The 22,248-nt window shown below is 46.9% G+C and overlaps 5 protein-coding genes and 1 non-coding gene across 6 annotated transcripts; 3 read left to right on the top strand and 3 right to left on the bottom strand.

Moving 5' to 3' along the window:
- Positions 1-1,306: 1,306 nt before the first annotated feature.
- On the bottom strand, positions 1,307-1,378 carry LHYA1_G008712. The gene has a single exon. It is a non-coding gene; the product is annotated as a tRNA-Arg (tRNA).
- Positions 1,379-8,649: 7,271 nt separating this feature from the next.
- Positions 8,650-11,023, bottom strand: gyaR_1 (Glyoxylate reductase; the record flags this gene model as incomplete). Its single annotated transcript, XM_031153631.1, has 4 exons — positions 8,650-9,672; positions 9,726-9,770; positions 9,845-9,929; positions 9,972-11,023. The coding sequence occupies 4 exons, from the start codon at positions 11,021-11,023 to the stop codon at positions 8,650-8,652; spliced, it is 2,205 nt and encodes a 734-aa protein (XP_031001804.1).
- Positions 11,024-11,830: 807 nt separating this feature from the next.
- On the top strand, positions 11,831-12,968 carry ard-1 (L-arabinitol 4-dehydrogenase; the record flags this gene model as incomplete). Its single annotated transcript, XM_031153630.1, has 2 exons — positions 11,831-11,988; positions 12,038-12,968. 2 exons carry the CDS (start codon positions 11,831-11,833, stop codon positions 12,966-12,968), a joined length of 1,089 nt encoding a protein of 362 aa, XP_031001803.1.
- A 337-nt stretch (positions 12,969-13,305) lies between these two features.
- ATP20 (ATP synthase subunit g, mitochondrial) lies at positions 13,306-14,050 on the top strand (the record flags this gene model as incomplete). Its single annotated transcript, XM_031153629.1, has 3 exons — positions 13,306-13,591; positions 13,670-13,754; positions 13,813-14,050. The coding sequence occupies 3 exons, from the start codon at positions 13,306-13,308 to the stop codon at positions 14,048-14,050; spliced, it is 609 nt and encodes a 202-aa protein (XP_031001799.1).
- A 1,342-nt stretch (positions 14,051-15,392) lies between these two features.
- On the top strand, positions 15,393-18,269 carry mndA (Beta-mannosidase A; the record flags this gene model as incomplete). Its single annotated transcript, XM_031153628.1, has 2 exons — positions 15,393-15,649; positions 15,686-18,269. The coding sequence occupies 2 exons, from the start codon at positions 15,393-15,395 to the stop codon at positions 18,267-18,269; spliced, it is 2,841 nt and encodes a 946-aa protein (XP_031001800.1).
- Positions 18,270-19,187: 918 nt separating this feature from the next.
- LHYA1_G008707 (uncharacterized protein) lies at positions 19,188-20,104 on the bottom strand (the record flags this gene model as incomplete). Its single annotated transcript, XM_031153627.1, has 2 exons — positions 19,188-19,675; positions 19,729-20,104. The coding sequence occupies 2 exons, from the start codon at positions 20,102-20,104 to the stop codon at positions 19,188-19,190; spliced, it is 864 nt and encodes a 287-aa protein (XP_031001806.1).
- Between the last annotated feature and the right edge of the window lie 2,144 nt (positions 20,105-22,248).

Here is a 22,248-nt window from a genome sequence, read left to right as displayed (position 1 = left end):
TGGCGGGGAGGGGGTTTGTGGGGGTTCAGGTGGATAGTTCGCTTGTTGTGGAGTGAAGTGAAGTGAAGTGGCGTTGGAGTCGGAGTTGGACTAGAGGGCATAAGGGGGGTTGTAGAGGGGAGGGGATGGAGAGTAAAAGGCCGTGGTTATGGGTTTTTATGCGGGTTAAGATCCAAGTGAGGAAGCTACTGCTATCACGGTGAGTTCTGCAAATTGGTATAGAGGAGAGGCTGGTATAAGAGTGGGGGGAGCTTGAGGAGATGAAAGTTGCGTATTGGGAATTCATAGGGGAAGGCTTTATGTGCAATGGCATTGTTGATTGGGGTATCTTGTTTTGGTTGATGGGGCTGCGAGGAATGATTTGAATGGATGTATGTATAGGGATGGAAACGGAGAAAGAGGGCGACCAGAACCTATTTATAGAATTTACGTCAAGTACGAAGTCATAGTTACGAGATCATACAGAGGGTTAAAGGTAAGTAGAACATTGCCTAGGAGCGAAGGACACTTATAGTTGGAGTGTTTGGTAAAGAGAGGATACGGGATGGAAAGAGCGAGAAATTGCAAAACTCTGCATTTTTTCCGTATATGAAGTCGGGACGGGAGGTATGGGATGTTGTCATAGGAAGTCATAGTAGTTGTACTGACCTTTGGTTTTATATCTCTAGTTTGCATTTCCTTCTCGACAAACAATATACCTACTATTTGTTTTCCTCGGTCGAAACATGAAATGGACGAGTACGCTTGACCTTAGTTAGCTCTACGAGTACTATCAACCACTCGATACAGTCTCATGGTACTTTTCTGAATTTGTAAGTAAAAGGAGTTGAATATCCCGTGATTCTTCGTCTCACTTTCCAAGTAATTATCTCCATAAGGTATTACCTCCTATGTGCATGTGACTGCACCTATTAGATACCAGAAATAATACGCTTGTTATAATAACAGCTACTTATAGTAATCACTCACGAGTTCATTTGTCTCGCCATGTGATCCGCAGCTTCTGTTAACTGGTTAGGCACGCGCTGTCATACCAACCTTGTTAACAGCATATCATCATGCTGTCAAACGATTGAGAATTCGAGCAAATGAGCTTAAAAACTATTTATATCTCATATAGAGGTTAAGTAGTAATAAAGTATACTCTCTTTCAAGATTCAGAGTTAAAAGAATGCTGCGTCGGCAAAAAGAGGGGCCGAGACTCGGGAGAAGGGCGGGGCAAACAGAAGAGTGAAAAAAAAAAAAGTTTTCCCTCTTAGCAACCAAGCCCGAAAGAAATGCTAAAAAAATTAAACTTTACATGTTTTGACCTACGCAGGGATCGAACCTGCAATCTCTTGATTCGTAGTCAAGCGCCTTGCCATTGGGCCAGCAGGCCAGTTTGTTTGATGACAGATATGGTTCATTATTATCTATATAGCTGGCATTATAAGACATTTGAATTGTTCCCTAGGCGTTCCCTGCAGGTGAGATCGATTACTCCGTAAAAACTTTCCCCAAGAGATTTCCGTGCGAATTTGCATCAAAACGAATAAATTTCTCTAAACCCTATCCTTTATTAATACTATTTCTACAAGTTTTATCATTCTTATATAAAAATATCACTCGGGAGCTTTAAGAGCAATAAGAATAAATACAACCATGCAAGAAGATCATGTCACATGAACTGTACTGAAGAGGGGGCCTCAGAACCACCACAGCGCACATCTCGGACACAAATTCTAGACAACATATCCTCTTTCCCACCCTATGCGTAGCCTTTCTAATAGCAACGGTACCAACATATCCATTCAACTAGATCAATAAACTCAGCAATGTCTACTCCGCATTCGTGTTCACATTTACCCCGCGGAAGTTAAAAAGTTGCCAGAATAGTTGCTGGTGATTAATGATTATTATTCTTATTCCTTTATCTTCATATAAGTCCTCCACATCCTTCTCATCGTTTTTTGGTCTGGAAGGGCGAAAGCTAGGGCGAAAGATGTATCCTCGATCAGCGAAGGAGAAGGAGAAGGTGAAGAAGAACGATCTTCCGCTCCACGAAACTCAGCGTCAAGATCCTCGTCTATCTCCATATCCAGAATTCCCCCTTCCTTTGCAATCTCGTAGCAGTGGTCTGGAATGACCGTTTCATCTTCGATTTTCTTTTTCATCTCCTTCTCCGGACCCGCCATTCCCTTTCCCGTCCTGTTATCTCCACCACTATCCTCCTCCCCATCCTCAGTCAAATCAACCACGCCCCCATCGCCCGCATCAACTTTCATCCATCCCCCCCTCCCAACACTAACATCAACCTCCTGATCCACCTTCGAAAACCCCTTGACCTTAACCGCAACCTCCTCCGCCCCACTCCCTTCCCTCGTAATCCGAATCTCGAGTTGAATCGTCGTTTCTTGGTACGTGATTATCTCCTTATCGCTGGTGATTGCCTGTAGGTATATTCACTCTTGTTAATATTCATTCACTTGAAACACCCCCCCTCCCCCCAAACTTCCACTCCCACATCCGCTTTCCTTGTGAAGGCAGACTGACACATGAAGGAAAAGAAAGGTAAAGAGAGGAAAAGAGAGAAAGGAAAAGGTAGACAGACGATTGATAAATCCTTCCCTAAATCCTCCGCTACCTCTTTCCCGAACTCCTGTATCCGCTGTTTCATTAATGCGCTCGGTATATACGCTTGCCCTGAAACCCATGTCTGGAGATCGTGAGTGAGCTGAAGCCGGGGGATGGAATGTGAAGGGGGGCTTGCATACGTACTCGTTTCTGCAGTTTGACAGATAAGGATCTGGGGGACTCGGATTTTTGCGCCGAAGGTATTGGGGGTTTCTGGGGTGTGGTTGTCGGCTTGGACCTGAGCTGAGGAGGGGATTGGATCGTTAGTTTGTGTTTTGTTTTGTGTTGTATTGTGTAGTGAGAGCTGGAGATGGGGGGAGAGGGATAGAAGGACGCACTTGTTTGGGGCGTGAGGGGTTGGGTTTCTGAAGAGTTGTTAATGGTTTCTTGAGCCGGCTAAAGAAGGTTTGGAGGGAAGGGAGGGAATCATCGCTGTCGGAGCTAGAGAAATCTTGTCTTTTGCGTTTTGTTAGGGATGGCATGTTGATGCAGATATGAAGCAATGAATGGAGATGGTTTGTGTGGGGACCTGGCTTGTAAGAGTGAAGAAGAGGGAGGGAGGGATATGGAGAATTGCTGAGGGCGGTGGGCTGGGGATATTGATCTGAGGACGATTTAGGAGCTGGAATCGAGTGGCAGAAAGTTGCGAGTGAAGTGCAGGGTGACAGGATAAGTATGTACATGAGTTGCGATTCTACTCAACTATTTACATGCTCTTGAGGGTATTGGCAGTCACCAATGACTGGGATGGCCTACAGTCATACCTCTCTTCATGATCCACGCAATTTTGTTCCCCCATGACTTTCCCGATCCAGGAGTCAATAAGATGGTATTGTCGAAGGTGGTTTTTCGTCCGTCCATACTTCTATCTGGTATACGGTGGTGTACATAACATGATCATACTCCAGGAAATTTTATACGTCATGACAGCAGACCCTGCTTTCCAGCGTTGGTCTCCTTTCTCCCGTTTTCGATCGCATCCATGCCTCATCGTTTCGGAACGAAGTTCATTCTGACCTTGTGAGGAGGATGCTTCTGGATCCATCCTTTTTGTTGAAAGAAAAAGTTTTGGAAGCCTTATACTTCGGATCTTGTGGGGAGAGGGAGGTCCTTCTCCAATTCGTCTCCGGTTCTCCTCGAGATATGGGGGGTCTGCCGTGACCCATATTCTCTGCAGACTCGTCTGTTCCTCTGCTGTCTCGCCCCGACTTATGACCAGATACGTCCCTAGCCGCTGCTACTTTCGGCTCTCGACTTTGATAAGATTCTTCGTTCTCTTCCTCCGTTGCGTTGCGATGTGGTGCGTTGATTTGTGCGTTCCTTTGTGCTTCCCTGAGTACAGTACGCACGCGATCGGGACTATCGTGGCCAAGTGTCTGCCTTTGCACCTCATGAGCGATCTTGGGATCATTCTTTTGAAGCGTAGCAAGGAAAACTCTTCGCCATAGCACGTTACGCTGTGCCTGTTTATACAACTCAAGGATTGCTTGCGGTGTGGTGGAGCTTTTTGCCTTTCGCTTCACCAATGCTCCTAGTTCCGGATCTTCTGCGTGGATCTGATCAAAGGTTTCTTTTCGTTGCTGTCTGAAGCTCTTTAGTTCCCCGGCTAACTGCATCTCCCTTTTGATCCTACGCCTCTCGCTCTTCAGTTCTATACCCAGACCATGGGCGTCGCGGTCTAATTGCTCTTGCTTGACAACTTCGATACGCTCGGCTGCTGCTTTCGCTATGGATGTGAAATCTTGCTCTGGATTTTCTCGCATTGCGACCACCCAGGATAAATCCGCTTTGCCGATCTGTGGTGGAATCACCACTCCCGAATCTGTGGGTAAAGCTTTTCCAATCACGTCTGGCCGGAGATAGATATATTCCATCTGGTTTTGGATATCGGCAAATTCGAAAGGTTTCGTTTCCTTTCTCCTTCCGGGTTGCTTGTGGGTATGAATGTGAAATTCAACACGCTCGTTATGCCGGAGAAAAAACCACACTTTGGATAACATATTTATCTGGTGCATGACACCCTGATTCAGTTTTAGATGTATCTCCTTGGCCCCGCGTTTGCGTTTCCTCAGAAAGTAATTCTCTGGTACGACCTCATCTGTTTTGAGCTCAGCCAAGAAGAATCGATCGTTTGTCTTTGTTTCGCCATCGCCATCGCCCTCACTATCGCCAGACTCCAGCGGGAACAACGCGACCCCAGGCGTTATGTATGATTGTAGAGCCTCTTCGAGTGTTAAGCGCTTGAGGAACTGGTGGGAGCGCGGACGCAAATGATACAGGCTGAACTCGATATTTTTTGGATCTTCGAATTCCGGGGCTCTCTTCAGCCCTTTGGCTGCGTGAACACCAACGACCTGGTTTGTCGTTACGAGGTGATACAGGTGGAAGGCACGGCATGATTGCCGTTGCGTGTGGGGACAAAAGGCATCTCGTAGATAGGTTCGTAAAAATCGTAAGCTCGTAGCAGAGCTATGGAGGTTCATGGCATCGCAAGTCGATACAAGCTTATAGGTAGATAGGTGGGTTGGGCGAAGTTGTTGATGGATGTTGTTGCGAATCCGAAAAGAAACGTTCTCGGCTTAAATCGTCCTAGCTGAAAGGCTGATACTGACTGTAACGAGGCTGAGGCTGTGCCACTGGTGGACGGAAAGGGAGCCTATACCGAAATAGGAAATCATTCACATGTTTTGCTAAATAGCTATGAGTAGCTTGGAAACAAAAATTAGAACGATGAATGAAGTATCTATAACGTTTCCATTGTTTTGTCCTCAGCCGAATTCATGCAAGTGAACGGAAAACATTTGGTCTATGATCCTGGATCCATCACATATTTGCCACAACGCTTGAGATCACAACTAGATAACGAAGTAGGAAAAGAAGCTCAGAGATATTGGCGTACAAAGTGCCATTGATTCATCTGTCTACATATCCAATTGATCAAAGGGAATCACATAGCACACTCATTCCTCCATGCGGTCTACTGAACCCTCTTCCTCTACCGCATCTCCCAGAGTTGGCTTGGATCCGGTGAAAGTCTCGATTTTCGCTTTGGTAGGATTCTTTGACTTCATGTCTAATTCGCCTCAGCTCATGCATAATAAGCAAATTCATAATACACACCTCAATTAAAGTAAGAATCTCAACGGCAGCAGCTTCCACAGCATCTGTTCGAGAATCATGGATAGCATCACCCCCAAATGTTGTGCCAAGGGTATGAACAGTGCAAGACCACTTGGTGTTCTGTTGGCAAAAGATCCACTTTGGCTTCTCATCGAATCCTAAGTCATTAAAAGCATCGGTTGCGCTCTTTCTCCACGCCGGCTGACCCATATATACACTTGCAATTATGCCCACTACCCATTGTCTTGATATCCTAGCAAAATGATTTCTTGCAGATTAACAGAGTAATTCTCTACTTTGGAAATGGAATCTTGTTTAGTCGTATAAAAGTAACCGATGGATCGGCTGTGGCGTATCGAGGACCCTCAATACGGTATTCGCTTCAAAAGGGGTCCACCACTGCTGCCTTTACGGGATCGTTTGGCAGATGTAGATATCTTAATCAAAATACATAAATGAGGCCTCAGGTATAGAATTAGTTGCTTCCAATGGCCCCAGACTCTCATTTCGCCGGGAGTTGGTATTTTTGGGTATGAAATGAAAATCTTGGGGCCTTGCAACTCTGGGGTCCTTCTAGGTACATATATTCATTATATGATGGCCGAGATAGTTGCATTGTTCTATATAATCCCAAAGCTCGATGCCTAAGAAACATGAAGATGAATATCAAAGGTTAGATATCACATGTGCTATCACATTAGTTGAAATCAAACAGGGCTGGGAGATGAGAATATTCAGGCTTTTATAAGGACTCGGCGATGAACTTATTGCAAGACCCACTCCCGTAAGAAGCTACCTATTCCGCGTAGGGGTAATAGAGTGTGGTTTAGCCTATTAATAGATGATTTGGTAGAAGAATTAAGAAAGTAGAAAAAATACACTAAAAAGTCCGAATAGCATCACTTTCAATGCTTGAAAATTTGGCTAACAAAAAGCGGTTGACCAATTGAATTATTTACTTATAAAACCCTTAAATTAACTAATTTCCTGGTGCATTGTCCAAATCCATAATTAGTGAGTAAATCATGGCAGAACTCGTGACGCACAATTTGTGAATTAAACCTGCACTGGAAGCTCTTTTTTTCTTGGTTATTGCTTATGAGGATTTATTCTCCAAATCTCAAATTTGCAGTCCGTCCCACTCCCCGTGCAAGCTGCGAAGTCTGGCATACTGACCGTCTCTAGGTTTTCAAGTCCTCCGTTTCAGATGTCCGAGCAAGTGGACTACCTCTTCATTCCCGCCAATGAGTCTAATCCTTTCATTGTTGCCGGGGAACTTCATCAAGGGCTAGGAGCCGTAAGATCTCAATTCAATGTCCGGAGCCAACACTGACAACATACCCATCAGGCACTTCCTAAACCCCGCAAACTCACTGAAAAAGACACAGATGTCATCAAGGAAGCCGCATACCTCATCCAAACCATCTCCCTAGAATCACTTAACGAAGCCAAGACCAAGGGTTTTGAACTGGCTTTCCTCCTGAACAATTCCCTCAGCAAACACGACATCGACCACACGAATGCAAAGATATTCATCGACGACTTCCTGCGCGGCGCTGAAGCCGTTTTGGCAAATCGCGAGCTTGCTAAAGATGGGATGCGTGTTCCGTTGCTTGAGAAGGCAATAGCTCAGAGCTGGGACGTGAGGGACTGGGAGGAGGAAGACCTTGAAATGCACCACATGTCCAAGCAAGAAGCATTCCAAGAGAGCGAGAAATACATGTCTCTATATCGCTTTGCCGAGACAGCTACCGGTCTTGTGAAACGGGAATCTGCCACAACGATCGAGGACCTTCGAGCTGTTGCTTTGTTTCTGGGGGAACAGGTTGCGGTGTGCTTAGAGCGGGTGCCATTCTTTGCTGTGGACAGGTTTGTTGGTACGGTGTGGTGTTCTGGGCATCGGTTGGTTGGGTATAGGGCGTATGCTAATGGTATTAAGGCGAGAGAAGCTGCGAATCCTCGTGAAAAATCGGCGAAAGGGTTGTTTACGAAGTGGGGCGAGGGAGGAACTCCTGATGAGCGTGTCAGACATGTGGTTTGTGACAGCAATGTTCCGTTTGACCTTTTTCGGTGGGCAGAAGAGATATGAGGGGATGAAGAAAAACTTGGATGACTGCCTGTAGATGGAGATAATTTTGGGCATATCCTGGCTGGAGTATGGAGTTTCATTTTGGATGCCTCATACCCTTGTGAGTAGGTAGTTTTGTAAGAGACAATAGATGGTTGAGTTCCTTGACTTTGTTCTTTCTTATTTGGTTGAGGTTGTTTTGGTGCTTCTTATTATCCTTGGGGATTTGGACTTCCACAATATGCGAGTACATGTTCAGCGGGAAAATAGCCCTGGGATGGATTTAGGTTCGCCGGGGTCTAAGAGGTCGGCGGTGGGGTTCAGGGACAAGTGCAACATGCTGTCGAAGTCGCAGATGTGCGATATTCTTGTCTTTGCAGGGAATGTCACGGGCGCCATCCATGAGGATGGTCACAAGACCGGCAGTATCTGCTCCATTGCATTCCATATTAGTTGGCAAGTAAATTAGTAGTCTCTTGGAGGATGTCTCGTCAGAACCGAGTCTGTATAAGCATAACGCTGGCGAATAGTATATCAAAAATTCAAAAGCATCCTCCAGCATGACAGAATGAGGTAACGATTAAAGTATCTACAAGGTACGAGATACACGCATGCAGGTCCAAAAAAGGAAATTATTGGCTAGGTAAATCAAGAAGGGGTATCTAACTCTATCCATACACAGCATCATCAACCCAACTCCAGAATTCTTCAACGCCAAAAGCACACCACCACCACAGAAGAAATATACTCTACAAAATCTCGCTGAAATACCTACTTGGGAACTCAATGATATCAACATTCTTTCTCCGCTACGGCCCGTCCTCGCGATACCTTGCACCTGAAAATCCTCATAGGCTCATAGGAGGCTTTCTTGGAGGCATTGCCGCCGGCGCTGGAATGGAGAAGGGGGCTAGCGTCTTAGACATATTACTTGCTGGAGGCATCAGCACCTTGGTTGGAGTGTCTTCCGACTCCGAAGATTCATCGTCGTCAGACAGTTCTGCTGGGTCTTGTGTAATAGCTTCACTGGGCGTATTGCTGTGTCCGCCGTTATGTTTCGGATAAGGTATGCCGCGATCAAGAGTTGAGGGAGCAGAGTTGTCGCTTAACATCGATATATCGAGGGGGCTCGAAGGGGCAGAGTCGTTGCTTAACATCGATATGTCATCCGTAGGTGTATCGGATGGAGAAGTCTCGGCAGATGGCTTAGGCTCTCGCGCTGCGATCAATTTCCCAAAGGGATCGTTCTCAGCTGTCTGCGTCACTGCCTTAAAGCCAGGTCTCTCGTCGTCGATGCGAGGTTGAGGGTGATTCTGACGTTCCATCTGTGCATCGAAGTTTTTAAACTGCTCATGCGTGACAGGCAACTTGATTACAGGCTCGACTTGCTCCATGAGCTTGGTGTAGAATATTTGAGCAAATTGGTAGGTGTTGATGCGTCCCCAGGGAATACACTCCATCTTGGTCATTATTTCGTATCCAAGGTTCTCCGCGAACGTCTTGACCGACTCATGTGTAGGAACCTGGACGCGGTCGATTGTTGCACAGGCAAAAACCTCCACGTCTCGTACTTCTTGCGTGAGGAGTCGGTCATCGAATTCGTCGGAGGGGCCATGATTGATTGGAGCCCAATACCCACAAACGGGTCGCTCCAAGAGGGCTCTGTGTATACCGATAGAAAAGTTTTCTAAGAAGTCTCTTGCCGTACTTTCGTAGATCTGGTCTAGCTTTGAAGCAATATGAACGGCGAGCGTATATCCCAGAGCTGCACTGTGACCAGTGGAATTCAGAGTGAAGCTTGGAATGCGGCTTACGAGAATTCTGATGTATAACAACTCTTCATCGTTGAGCACATAAGGCGCAGGAAGTTTCTATCGATGTTTTAGTCAGATGAACAGTGAAGATAACAGGTTGTCTTTCTTACCTGTTGAGGAGAGACCAAGTAGTTGGCCGTGGATAGAGTCAGGGCCTTTGGTTTAGAATTAGTATCCGTACTCGATTGAAGCCATCCAGAGCACCCGATTCAGTCGGACTGTGACTTACGGTTTGAGTATTCTGGCTGTCTAGCACCTTGAAATTGGGATACGAGGCAATGACTGCTCGGATCAAGGACTTCATCATTATACATCTCTAATTCAAAACATTAAGCAACTCCTCACCCTTGACCCACCGCTCCACAATCTCAACCTGTTCCTCATACCAATTCCCAATCGTCTCCTCTTCCACATACCCCATATGCGGACTCAACAGCACGCGCCTGCCCCACTCCGTCGTCCGCCACCTGCTATCAACCGGCAACGGCTCCAGTTCAAAAACATCCAACGCTGCGCCCCGAATCCTCTCAGCTTGCAAAACATCATACAACGCATCGTCGTCTACCAAGGGGCCGCGGGAAGTGTTGATGAAGAGTGCAGACGGTTTGAGCAGCGCGAGATCCGCCGCCCCGACAATGCCACGCGAGCGATCAGAAAGCACATAATGCACACTCAGCACGTCTGCGCTCCTGAACAACTCCTCTTTACTCACGACCTTGAACGTCTTCTCGCCATCTTCATCCTCAACCGGTAGTCCAGCGGCCCGAGCCTTCTCATCAGCCACATCTTGCGTAAGGCTACTACTCCAAGCAACAATCTTCATGCTAAACGCTACACTCATGATCCGCGCTACATTGACGCCCAAGCGCCCTAATCCCAATGTCGCGAACGTCTTCCCGCTCAGCCCGGTTGCGAGACCCGTCTGCCAGCCCCCGGTTTGCACAGCCGCGTGGTCGTGGGCGATGTTTCGGGCTATGCCGAGAATGAGAGCAACGCAGTGCTGAGTCGTACTATCTGGTCCTTTGCGCTTCGCAGTCTTTGCATTCGTTCGTCCATTCCCCAAGGTGCCAGTCACGTGGATGCCGAGTCTCTTTGCGGCGGGCATGTCGATGGCTGCATTGCGGGTTCCGGTTGTGAGGAGGAGTTTGAGGTTGGGGAGTCGTGAGAGTAGAGCATCCGGAAAGGGAGTGCGTTCGCGCATGGAGGAGATGATGGTGAAGGGTTTGAGACGTTGAACGAGTTCATGTTTGGCGGAGTCTGGGGTTGCGGGGTTGGAGAAGGGGAGGAGGGTGTCGTTGAAGACTGTTATTTCGAAGGCGGACTTGAGGGATTCGAAGTATGGTGCTGCAATATTTTGGTAGTCGTCGAGGATGGCGAGCTTGATTGGATGGGGTGGAACATGAGGCATTTTGACATTCGGTATCTGGTGGTTAACAATGCTAGATTGGTGCGGGGAGGTGAAGAAGAGTGGGGGAGCGCCAAGAACTTAGTAGTCCGTATATAATAATCTTCACTTGGGAGTCAGCTCAACTATATTATTTCTTTGAAAGTAATCATAGAAGCCTGAAGCAAATTAAGAAGAATACGAGACTATTCCCAAACCTTTCGACGTTGAGATAGAGGGCGATGTCGAAAAGAGCCTCATCATGCATGACGCCATTAATATCACACCCTGAGATACAACTCTGGGACCGCATACCGTGAAGACTCTCGCAAAAAGCCACAATATTCCCGAAACATGGGGTGGCATATTTTGGAACACAGGATGCAACTCGTTTCCTGTCGGGACGACCGTTATTTTTGATAGAAAGTTATAGATGGAAACTTCACGTTGATTGGAGCGCATGGACCTTCAAAGCCCGTGCAGTCGGTCTCAATCGTGCCGATCGTGCCCCGCCGACAACATGGCCCGCAATCCAATACGTGTGGAAATTCTGTGGATAGGGCCAATATACATCTCGGGATAGTTCCCCTCCAGAAGGTTGCTAATTCGTGGATAGCAGGTGCTTAGTTGCCTTTCATTTTTCCCTTTAACGGCTGACTGAAAGGTTGCGGGGCGCAGGACTCCGGCTTAGTTGACGATAGTTCTTATATTTGCCCGCATTCCCAATATCTGCAATCCCATTTAGCCAGCCAGCACTCCCCCGCAAATCTGCCAACAAACAAGACAAGTACCATCATGGCTCCTTCAGCAACTGAGATTGTATCTTCCAAAATGGCGAGGCCAACAAAAGCCAACATTGGGGTGTACACTAATCCAGAGCATGAACTCTGGGTCGCAGAAGCCGAACCGTCTCTGGAGAGTGTTGAGAAGGGTGATAGTTTGAAGCCGGGTGAAGTAACAGTTGGCATCAAGAGCACTGGTATCTGCGGGTAAGTTTGCGAGAGAAAGGCTCTTAGGACTCGGCTGACATTTCCTTAGATCAGATGTGCACTTCTGGCATGCTGGTTGCATTGGGCCCATGATTGTTACAGACACACATATTTTGGGGCACGAATCCGCAGGCGTCATATTGGCAGCTCACCCCTCTGTCGAAAACCTCAAAGTAGGAGACCGCGTCGCTATCGAACCAAACATCATCTGCAACGAATGCGAGCCATGTCTTACTGGCAGATACAATGGATGCGAGAAAGTCCAATTCCTGTCAACCCCACCAGTTCCAGGTCTCCTCCGCAGATATGTCAACCACCCAGCTATTTGGTGTCATAAGATTGGGGATATGTCTTTCGAAGATGGAGCGTGTTTGGAACCGCTGAGTGTTTCTCTCGCCTGCATGCAGAGATCTGGGGTCAGGCTGGGAGATCCAGTCCTCATCTGCGGCGCTGGTCCCATTGGTCTCATCACATTGCTTTGTTGTCAAGCTGCTGGCGCTTGCCCCATTGTTATTACCGATATCGACGAGGGACGTTTGGAATTCGCCAAGAAGATCGTGCCATCAGTCACAACATTCAAGGTCGAGAGAGTGTCGGCGGAAGACTCTGCGAAGGCCATTGTAGCTGCGTTTGGCGGCATTGAGCCGGCAGTGGCAATCGAGTGCACTGGTGTCGAGAGCAGTGTATCGGCTGCCATCTGGGCTGTCAAATTCGGAGGCAAGGTATTCGTGATCGGTGTAGGGAAGAACGAGATGACCATCCCGTTCATGAGGCTGAGCGTTCGAGAAGTTGACCTACAGTTTCAGTACAGATACTGCAACACATGGCCCAGAGCCATCCGCCTGGTACAGAGTGGCCTGATTGATATGAAGAAGCTGGTCACTCACCGTTACCAATTGGAGGATGCTATTAGTGCTTTTGCTACTGCTGCAGACCCAAAGACGGGCGCCATTAAGGTGCAAATAAAGAGTGAAGACTGAGAAATGACGTGAAGAACATTAGATGGATATTGTGTGATAATATACATAGCTTTTAGAATATCTTTGAATGAAACTCTACCTTTTTCTCTGTCTGCCTGTGTATATAAATTCCGAAAGCTCTTCCATTATCGCAAAGGGAGCTTGGCTCGGTTTGGGAAGGAAGTCTCCGGGATATGCTTATGTAAGGCAACCCTTGTTGTCCTGGAATTTCCGACAATCTGAACATTTTCTCGACCCTCGCGCGATTTCTATCCAACGACCAATTGCCCGCCCACCACTCTCTCCACAATCCAGGTCTTCGTTTCCTTAGGTCTTCTGGGCACATAGAGTCACCATTATGTCGTTGAGCATCTCCCGCGCCGTGCTGCGGCAATCTACCAAGCTACCCGGACGGACAGCTCGCCGCTTCGAATCATCGACGACAGCCAAAGCCTCCGAGGCAGCGAAAGACACGGCTTCAAAGGCCTCGCAGACTGCTGCAGACTACAAGTCGAAAGCGTCAGAAGGTCTGTCGAAGGTTACTTCGTCTGCTGGGCCCGCGATCAGCAACGCTGCGCAGAGTCTTGGAAATGCCCTCGGCAAGATTGGAGGCCGGACTGGAAAGCTCATCAAGTTTGTTGAGCGTAAGTGGCTTCTGCGGATCATCCATGGGGATGCGTGTGCGATGTTTGGGGACTCAATGGCTGATGTTGCGTGATTAGGACAAATCCCTCCAACCGTCTACTACGCGCGAGTTGGACTTGAGCTCTCCAAGATTGTTTTCCAAGGACAGAAGATGTCTCCTCCGTAAGTCAAGAGCTCCCTAGGTCGGTACTTGTATGGGATACTGATACTGTCTTTCTAGTCCCGTTTCCGCTTTCCAATCATACTATCAACGTCTCCTCCAAATTGCCCGAAACCCCGGCCCAGCCATCTCACAAGCTTCCAACACTGTATCGCAACTGCGAAGCAACCTGAACACGGCCAAAGTAGTCTCTGGAAGCGTTATTGTGGCAGAGCTTTTGGGATTCTGGACAGTGGGAGAGATGATCGGCCGGTTCAAGCTTGTTGGGTATCACGGTGACACTGGTGCTCATCACTGAGTGCAAAAAAGGGATGGATAAGGGAGAGATGCTGGAGGTTGTGGGGTGATAGACGCAGGTATGAATGATCTTGATCTTGTAGCAGAAATTACTGCTTGACTGAGACGTTCCATTGTATTGCATATATCCTGCAAGAATTTTCTTTTGTATGTCTGTACATCAAAACAATAAACAGCATAATGGTGGATTAGACTCATATGAGAAGCATTTGCATTTGAATTAGAAGCCGGGGTTTCCTTTCTATAGTGTTAGTCTTCTGTGACTTCTGCTGAGACCATCCATCACCCTGCTCAGAATGGTTCAATGCTCTTCCTCAACATCCCCAGCCCGGAAGCCAGAGATTGCAAGGTGCAATTGTTCGCTATCATTTAAAACTGCTACATACATACAGGTAGCTACCTCAAGCCCTACGAGCTTCACCAGCTTTTGCCCTACCTGGGCTTAGAATCCAAGCTTGCAACCTAGCTCACCCGCACCTACCGACCTCTCTAACTACCAGGCCAGAACACCAACCGCCACCACAACTGTGAAAGTATCAAGCATAGTTCTCCTGTCAATACCTCTCCAAGTAACTCGCGAAGTTGAAGGAACCCTAGCAGTTCAGCGTGAAAGTGATATCTCTAACATAAAGAATATAGTTTTTAAGATGTTTAAATTCCGGGAAAGCTAATTCATTTTAGTTCAATACAAAGTATTGATTATACGCAAAGCTTTATGCTAGCTTAATTAGTAGAAGAGGATCTCCTTACCCCAGGCCAGCTGAAAAAAGTTCATGGAACAGCCTATACGGCCGTATAGTGCTCTAGGGCTCCCGAGAACTTTGAACCATACTAGCGTTCCTTCAACTCCGCAAGTAGTTACTACTTCAAGTACAAAGTGCTGTTGCGGGAAAAAGAAAATCGCACTCCTTGCCCTAACCGGTTATAGTAGGTAAGCCCCCGATGTCGATCGTCTCTAAAAAGATGCTAGAACTCTTACATATTTCGTACATACAGATTTCAACCCCTCATCTCAACCCCACAATCAACACCCCGACTCATTCCAAAAGCATTCAGGTATCTTGCTGCAATAGCTTCACGTAACATGTCCTTCCGTGACAGGAATGGAAGATGCTCCAAGTGACATCATTTCTTCGAGCTTCCAACTCGCAGCTACCGAATCAACGTTGGCTATTCATCCATTTCCTGCCGGTTGATCCATGTACCTACATACTTTGAAGAGAAGTCAGCATGCATGCATATAAAAACCTCACACCATATACCCCGTGATGATGTCTCCCCTCTTCTTCCCCTTCTTCTACCTCTCCCTCCCCTCTTCATATTTTCTCTCCAATATCTTCACTATGAAGTCCTCGCACCTTCTTCCCTTCCTGTCTACCACAACAATCGCGCAACAGCTACTGGATCTCGGTACCCTCAAATGGACGCTCTATTCCCCTACTTATACAAATATTACCGTGCCGGCGAGTGTGCCTGGTCAGGTGCATTTGGACTTGTATCGCGAGGGGGTGATTCCGGATCCGTATTTTGGGTTGGGGGATTTTGAGTTGAGGTGGGTTGGGTATGGGAATTGGACGTATGAGACGGGTTTGGAGGGGCTGTAAGTGAACTTTCAATATACAATATCCATGTAAAGTCAAACCGCACGGGAGTGGGAATCTTCATCTAAAAAGAAACCTGAGGATTCATACGGTGCAAGGCTACTGACCGTCTCCAGAGACACATCAACCGGCCTATCAACATGGCTCCTCTTCAACGGCTTAGACACCTTCACATCCATTGAGCTATGCGGCCAACACGTGGCCTCAACCAGCAACCAATTCCGCCAATATTACTTTGATGTCTCTAGCATCCTTGCCTCTTGCTCAGGAACACCCAAGCTCAGCATCAACTTCGGTTCGGCAGTAAACATCACCGCCGACATCGCCAACGAGCCCGGCCAAGAAACATGGCCTCTTTACGTGGAAGGACAATTCGAATTCGCGAACCGGCAATTTATGAGGAAGGAGCAGAGTGATTTTGGGTGGGACTGGGGTCCAGCATTTGCTCCGGCTGGGATATGGCAGCCTGCTTATGTGGTGCAGCTGCCTTCTTCTGGCATTTATGTTAGGAATACGCTGTTGGATATTTATCGGCAGGGTCAGCTGAATAATCTGCCGCCTGACCAAAGTGCGCCATGGGTGGTAAATGCTAGTCTCGATCTCCTTGGGACGGTCCCAAGTACGGCTCAAATGAAGGTTGAGATATTGGATTTAAGCAATGCCACGGTCACTAGCGGGACTTTGCAGAATGTCTCGGCTTCTGGATCGACGATAAGTGGCAGCATAGTTGTGGATGGTGCACTTTGTCAGCTTTGGTGGCCAAGTGGACTTGGAGCTCAGAACCTCTACAACTTCAAGATCAGCGTGGTAGATGGAAACACGACCCTGGCGACGGCGACCAAACGAAGCGGATTCAGGACCATTGTCTTGAACATGACACCCATATCCGAGGAACAACTAGCTCAAGGAATAGCTCCGGGCAACAACTGGCATTTCGAGATCAATGGACAAGAGTTCTATGCCAAAGGCTCTAATTTCATTCCACCAGATGCTTTCTGGCCGAGAGTGACGGAAACGAAAATGAAGCAGCTCTTCCAATCTGTTGTGGATGGAAATCAAAACATGCTTCGAGTTTGGGCTAGTGGAGCTTACTCTCCGGATTTTATCTACGATATCGCTGATGAGATGGGCATCTTGCTCTGGAGCGAATTTGAGTTCGGCGATGCATTGTACCCCGTGAATTCCGAATTCCTGGACAATGTCCGAGAGGAAGCCGATTACAATGTACGACGAGTAAACCATCACCCGTCTTTGGCACTTTGGGCTGGAGGCAATGAACTTGAGAATCTCGAACTCGTGGTAGCAGAATATGAGGATCCAGGAAACCCAAAATGGAAAAATGAATACGAGCAGCTCTTCCTGGACATTTTGCTTCCAGCCGTGTATGGCAACACGAAATCAATCTCTTACATTCCCAGCAGTACTACTAATGGCTATCTCGAGCTCAATTTTTCATTGCCAATTCCAATGGTTCAAAGATACGATAATAAAACGGCTGGCTCCATCTACGGAGACACCGATCATTATGATTACGACTCAAGCGTAGCGTTCAATCTCTCCAGCTACCCAGTCGGAAGATTTGCCAACGAGTTCGGATACCATTCCATGCCTAGTCTTCAAACATGGCAACAAGCAGTATCACCAGAAGACCTCCACTTCAACAGCTCCACCATCGTTCTCCGGAACCACCATTACCCGGCTGGCGGCACCAATACCTCCAACTTCCGCAACGCTTCCCTTGGAATGGGTGAAATGACCACTGCAGCAGAAACCTACTACCCAACCCCACACCACGCAGATTCCGTTGCCAACTTCAGCGCCTGGTGCCACACCACGCAGATCTTCCAAGCAGACTTCTACCGCAGCCAAATCACCTACTACCGACGTGGTTCCGGCTTCCCAGAACGCCAACTCGGCTCCTTGTACTGGCAACTCGAAGACATCTGGCAAGCGCCCACATGGGCAGGGATCGAGTATGACGGCAGATGGAAAGTGCTACATTATGTAGCGAAAAATATCTACCAACCTGTCATCATTGCGAGTTATTGGAATTACACGACCGGCGATCTCACCGCATACGTGACTTCTGATCTCTGGACTTCTACTTCTGGGACCGCAACACTAGCTTGGTACGCGTATAACGGCACTTTACTCGCACCCATCGAAACGGTACCGTGTGTGGTTGGGGCCTTGAATACCACGAAGGTATTTCAGGGCAATACCAATACCCTTGGCTACGATCTCAAAGACGCAATCCTCAAAATGAACATCACAGCCACCGGCACCGTCCCCAACACCAAAGAGCCCAAAGTATTCACACACGAATACTACTTCCACACGCTTTCTCTCCGCGACGCAAACCTGCAAGATCCGGGACTCGTGCTTGATTATGATGAGCAGACGGGGAACTTCACGGTCGAGGCTACGAAGGGAGTCGCGGCTTGGGTGTGGCTTGACCTTCCGGCCGGCACGCTGGGGAATTTTAACGATAATGCCTTTTGGCTGCTACCTGGAGATGGGAAGAGGGAGGTTGGGGTTACGGTGAAAGATGGTGGGAGTTCGGGGGAGTGGGTAAAGGGGGTGACGGTAGGTAGTATGTGGGATAATACGTTAGGTTGATTTAGTTAATTATGAGAGATGGGAAGGGATAACATGCAAAGGCGGGCGGGCGGGCGCCATGATCTAATAATTTCATATCAGAACCCGTCGCGTTATTTGATAATGATGCCATGTCCGTATAATTCATATATTTCACCCCCCTAGTTCTGCTCGCAACCGATATCATTAACGCCAATGAAATAAGCATTGCCAACCATTCCCAACAGTATTCCAGATACTCGAATATATTTTCAATGGTCTAGACTGCTAGAACTAGGGGTTGTGCGAGAGTGAGGATGAGAGAATGAGAGAATGAGAGGACGTGCATATGTTGAGATAAGCTTTATAGGAGTAAGTAATCTCTGTTGTTTAAATAATTTAATATGGGGGATTTGATGCTGAATGATATGTTTTGATTCCCTGGCTTGCTTGTTGTTAATTGTTGATTGTTAATTATTTCTTTGATTTGGGGTAGCGAATTCGAAGACGGGGAGCTAATGGGCTCGTAGCTTGGGAGGTTTTGTAGTTGCATAGTGAGGAATGGGTTTGGTTTTGTGTCATTGATATCTTAAATGCAAATGCGCAGTCGGCATTGCGATTTCCACTTTTGTCTTTGGATTTGAGCTGCAGTAGGGCAGGGGCTTCGAAGGAAGCCGAGAGTGTTCTTGAGTATCCCGAGCAGTTAGCAGTGTGCACTATGAAAGTAAGGAAGTATGGAGTTGAAATTGGTAGACATAGAAGATGATAATAAGAAAGGGTATATTGTAATCGTGGAACATAGACGATCTCGCCAAAGCTTAAATAGCAAACGCTTATATAGGTAGGTAGAGTATACCGGCTACTGTCAGATGGTGCTCAAGTATACTTCCAGCTCACTCAATCAAACAGTCTAATATTAGCAAGAAACCCAAAACCAATGGATGAAGAATCTGTCCTCTGCTAATTTACACCCCAAGCGTTCGCAGCTTCAGCTTCTAACGCCGTCATTAGCTCCACCGCTTCATCAATCGCATTCTGACTAGATTCAACAGCATCTTTCCGTAACTCTCCCAACCGGCGCTTCCAAAAGCCCCACCGCTCAAGATTGAAGCCCCTAGCACCAGGAAACAAAGGACCGCCATTCCATGACTTCCCACTCCTCGGCTCATGTGACAAGGAATTGAGTAACGACTCTCGCAAGAGTCCCCGCCCACCTCGTATAATCCATTCCGTCGCAACAAGAACACGAGTGTTGATCACAGCTACAGGGGCAGATGTTTCCGTTTCCTCTGCTTGGGGTCCTTCTAGTCCATCTCGCAACTCCCAGAGACCGAAGCTAATAAATTCCTTGCCTAGTCTGGCGACGAAAGAATTGAGGTTGAGCCATTCATCCAATGTGAATTCTCGGCCATCATCATCATCATCATCATCAAGCTGGAATACGGGATCTGATACTAATGTTAGACTTTGCTCTAAGAGAACTATTCGTAGAGGTACATACTGCGGTTCCAATTTTCCCTCATGACAATTCCAAACCCGGGGTGATCTTTCCACGTATCGCCGGCGGTACCTAATAAGCTAACAATTTTGACGAGAACATCTTGTCCATAGTGTCGGCAATGAATGCAACTTGCGGTGTTTATCAGGACTTTCCAGGTAATAGAAGCAATAATATCTGCATCTAGTCCAGACTTTTCCTTCGGGGCGAATGCAACCAGATCTGAGACAAAGCGCTTCGCTTTTTCATCAATATTAGGAGATGGTGAAGAGCTTATAGCTGTCTCAAACAAACCGAGAATATCCAGTTGAGCATCACTATTCAAGACACTCCGTTCATCGTCTTTAATGGGTTCGAAATCGAGTGGTTCGAATAACATGATCAAAGATTATAGTGGGAAAAATGTATAATCAGGATAGTAAAATATGAAGATGGCTGCTGTTTATGGAGAAAGAGTCCTCGGCCGGTGCACTATTCCCAGCGCTGGTGAGTTGGCAAGTACGCCAATTATCCTGGGTTCTGGGAAATCGTCTGGCCTTCTCAGATTTAAACACCTTCCTCCGTACTATTTATGGCGAGATGACGGAATCGTGCGTTGTGAAGGAATGAAGGTGCAAGGTAGTCTCATCACGTGTCGCAGGAAGCAATGCAACTGAGCTAAATAAACTGCATTACGTCTGAAGAATAAGAACAAAAAGCGTGAGCTGTAATTAAAGGTCGAAAGAGGATTTGTATACACATGACCGGCGCGGATCAATGATATCCCATCCCGCGTGACACAAGTCCACCCTCTGCCGCTTCACAGTTTAACTTTGAAGCTTCTTGCCGTATAGATCTGATGTGATTCTTTTGTCTAAATAGCCATGAAGTTCATGTATTGAGACGTAAAAGGTTCATGAAATATGCTTTGGGCTTCGATTTCAGGATCTTGGCACACAAGAGAGACTTTTACTCAATCAGATTTCTTATCGAAGATTTCCTCTTCGAAGCTTCAAGAATATCCATAGATCTAAATATTATAACACGTACTAAATAGACTAATAGGACCATAGCTTTAGCAGGTCAAGGACTATAGAAGACCCTATTAGCTAGGCATATAGTATTATTTAACTGGAAGCGAATAGTATAAACCCCCTAAGAGTTAAAGTGATTACACCTGTTTGTCCTCTATAAAGGTTCTATATAAGTTTTATAACAGTCGTTTATTAGATAGAAGCTTTATGCTTGACTTAAATATAGTATATCTACTTATACTTAGCAACCTAGTAATAGTTATATCTATTTATACTTTTATATAACTCAAGTCCCTGCCTTACAACCAAACACCCACGCTATTCTTACGGAACACCACCCGCGGCACATTGCACTAAGATAATAAATATCTAGGAGAGTGTAAAACAAAGGCGAATCCACGATTCCCAATCCAGACTCCCGATTGGCAAGTGACCAAGTGCAGTACCTTTTTCTCGAAAAATCCCTGATTTAACCTAAACACCAAGCAGCATTACCAGTATCAATACCCACGATTTGGGAACCCTTACTTCCACCACGTCCTCTGACTTGGAACCTGCAATGTCCCCAGATCGAACGGTCCCGCACAGACCCCTATGTATTTCGCAATAGTAAGCCACTCACTTCTCCTGTGCACAGCATACCCGTCCACCACCACGTTCCCCATAATCTCGACCTGTAACCCTGGGATCCCAAAAATCATATCCAACTCTCGAGATGCCTCGGAATCATTTTTGACTATCTTGTGGATAATCGGGTCGTTGCTCATGAGGCGTTTGGCCATCCAGAGGCTGAGGACTCGGCCTAAGACTGCCGTACCGAGAACCATAGTAAGAGTCATAAGTGCAATGGTAATAGAGACGAATTGGGCCGACGCAAAAGTCGCTGTGCCGACAGCATAGACGCCAACTGAAAATGCTTTGGAGAAAACACGGATTGTAGCATGCCAAGTTTTGATCTCCTCGACAGATAAGATGACATAGAAGCAATTGCGATTCCAAGCGTAGGACTTGGGGAGTTCAAGATAAGATTTAGTGTTCATGCGGTCATAGCGGAGTTTGTTTATCGTGAGAAGAGTCGGATCCATTTCTAGATCGAACGATGTAGGCGTTACTTTGGTGAGATTCGAGGCAAGCTTGAGATTATCCGGCCGTTTGGAAATGCGGACGGTGGTTTGGTAGGTGAAAGGTATACCGGAGAAGTTTTCAAGGAGTGAAGACAAGGCGACAATCGTGTACCAATAGAACATCCAATATCGGGCCTGCATTCTTCGTTATTCAAGAGTAAATGGATTTGAGCAAATCGCTTTACCTGACACCACCACTCAATTACTGCCCCTAGTTGCGCAAAGTACAGAGGGATAATCAATGCAGCGATCAAAATAACTTGTCCGCATAATCCGTACCAGATACTTGTGTACGTGCCACCACCTTCGTTGAAACTACTAACTCGTGCCTCAATTTCTTGCTTTAACGGATTGACCTTTTCGTCTTCATCTGCGACGGCTGCACC

Source organism: Lachnellula hyalina (assembly GCF_007821495.1).
Source record: "Lachnellula hyalina strain CBS 185.66 chromosome Unknown contig00210, whole genome shotgun sequence".
Lineage (NCBI taxonomy): Eukaryota > Fungi > Ascomycota > Leotiomycetes > Helotiales > Lachnaceae > Lachnellula > Lachnellula hyalina.
This window is presented reverse-complemented; position numbering and strand designations above follow the sequence as displayed.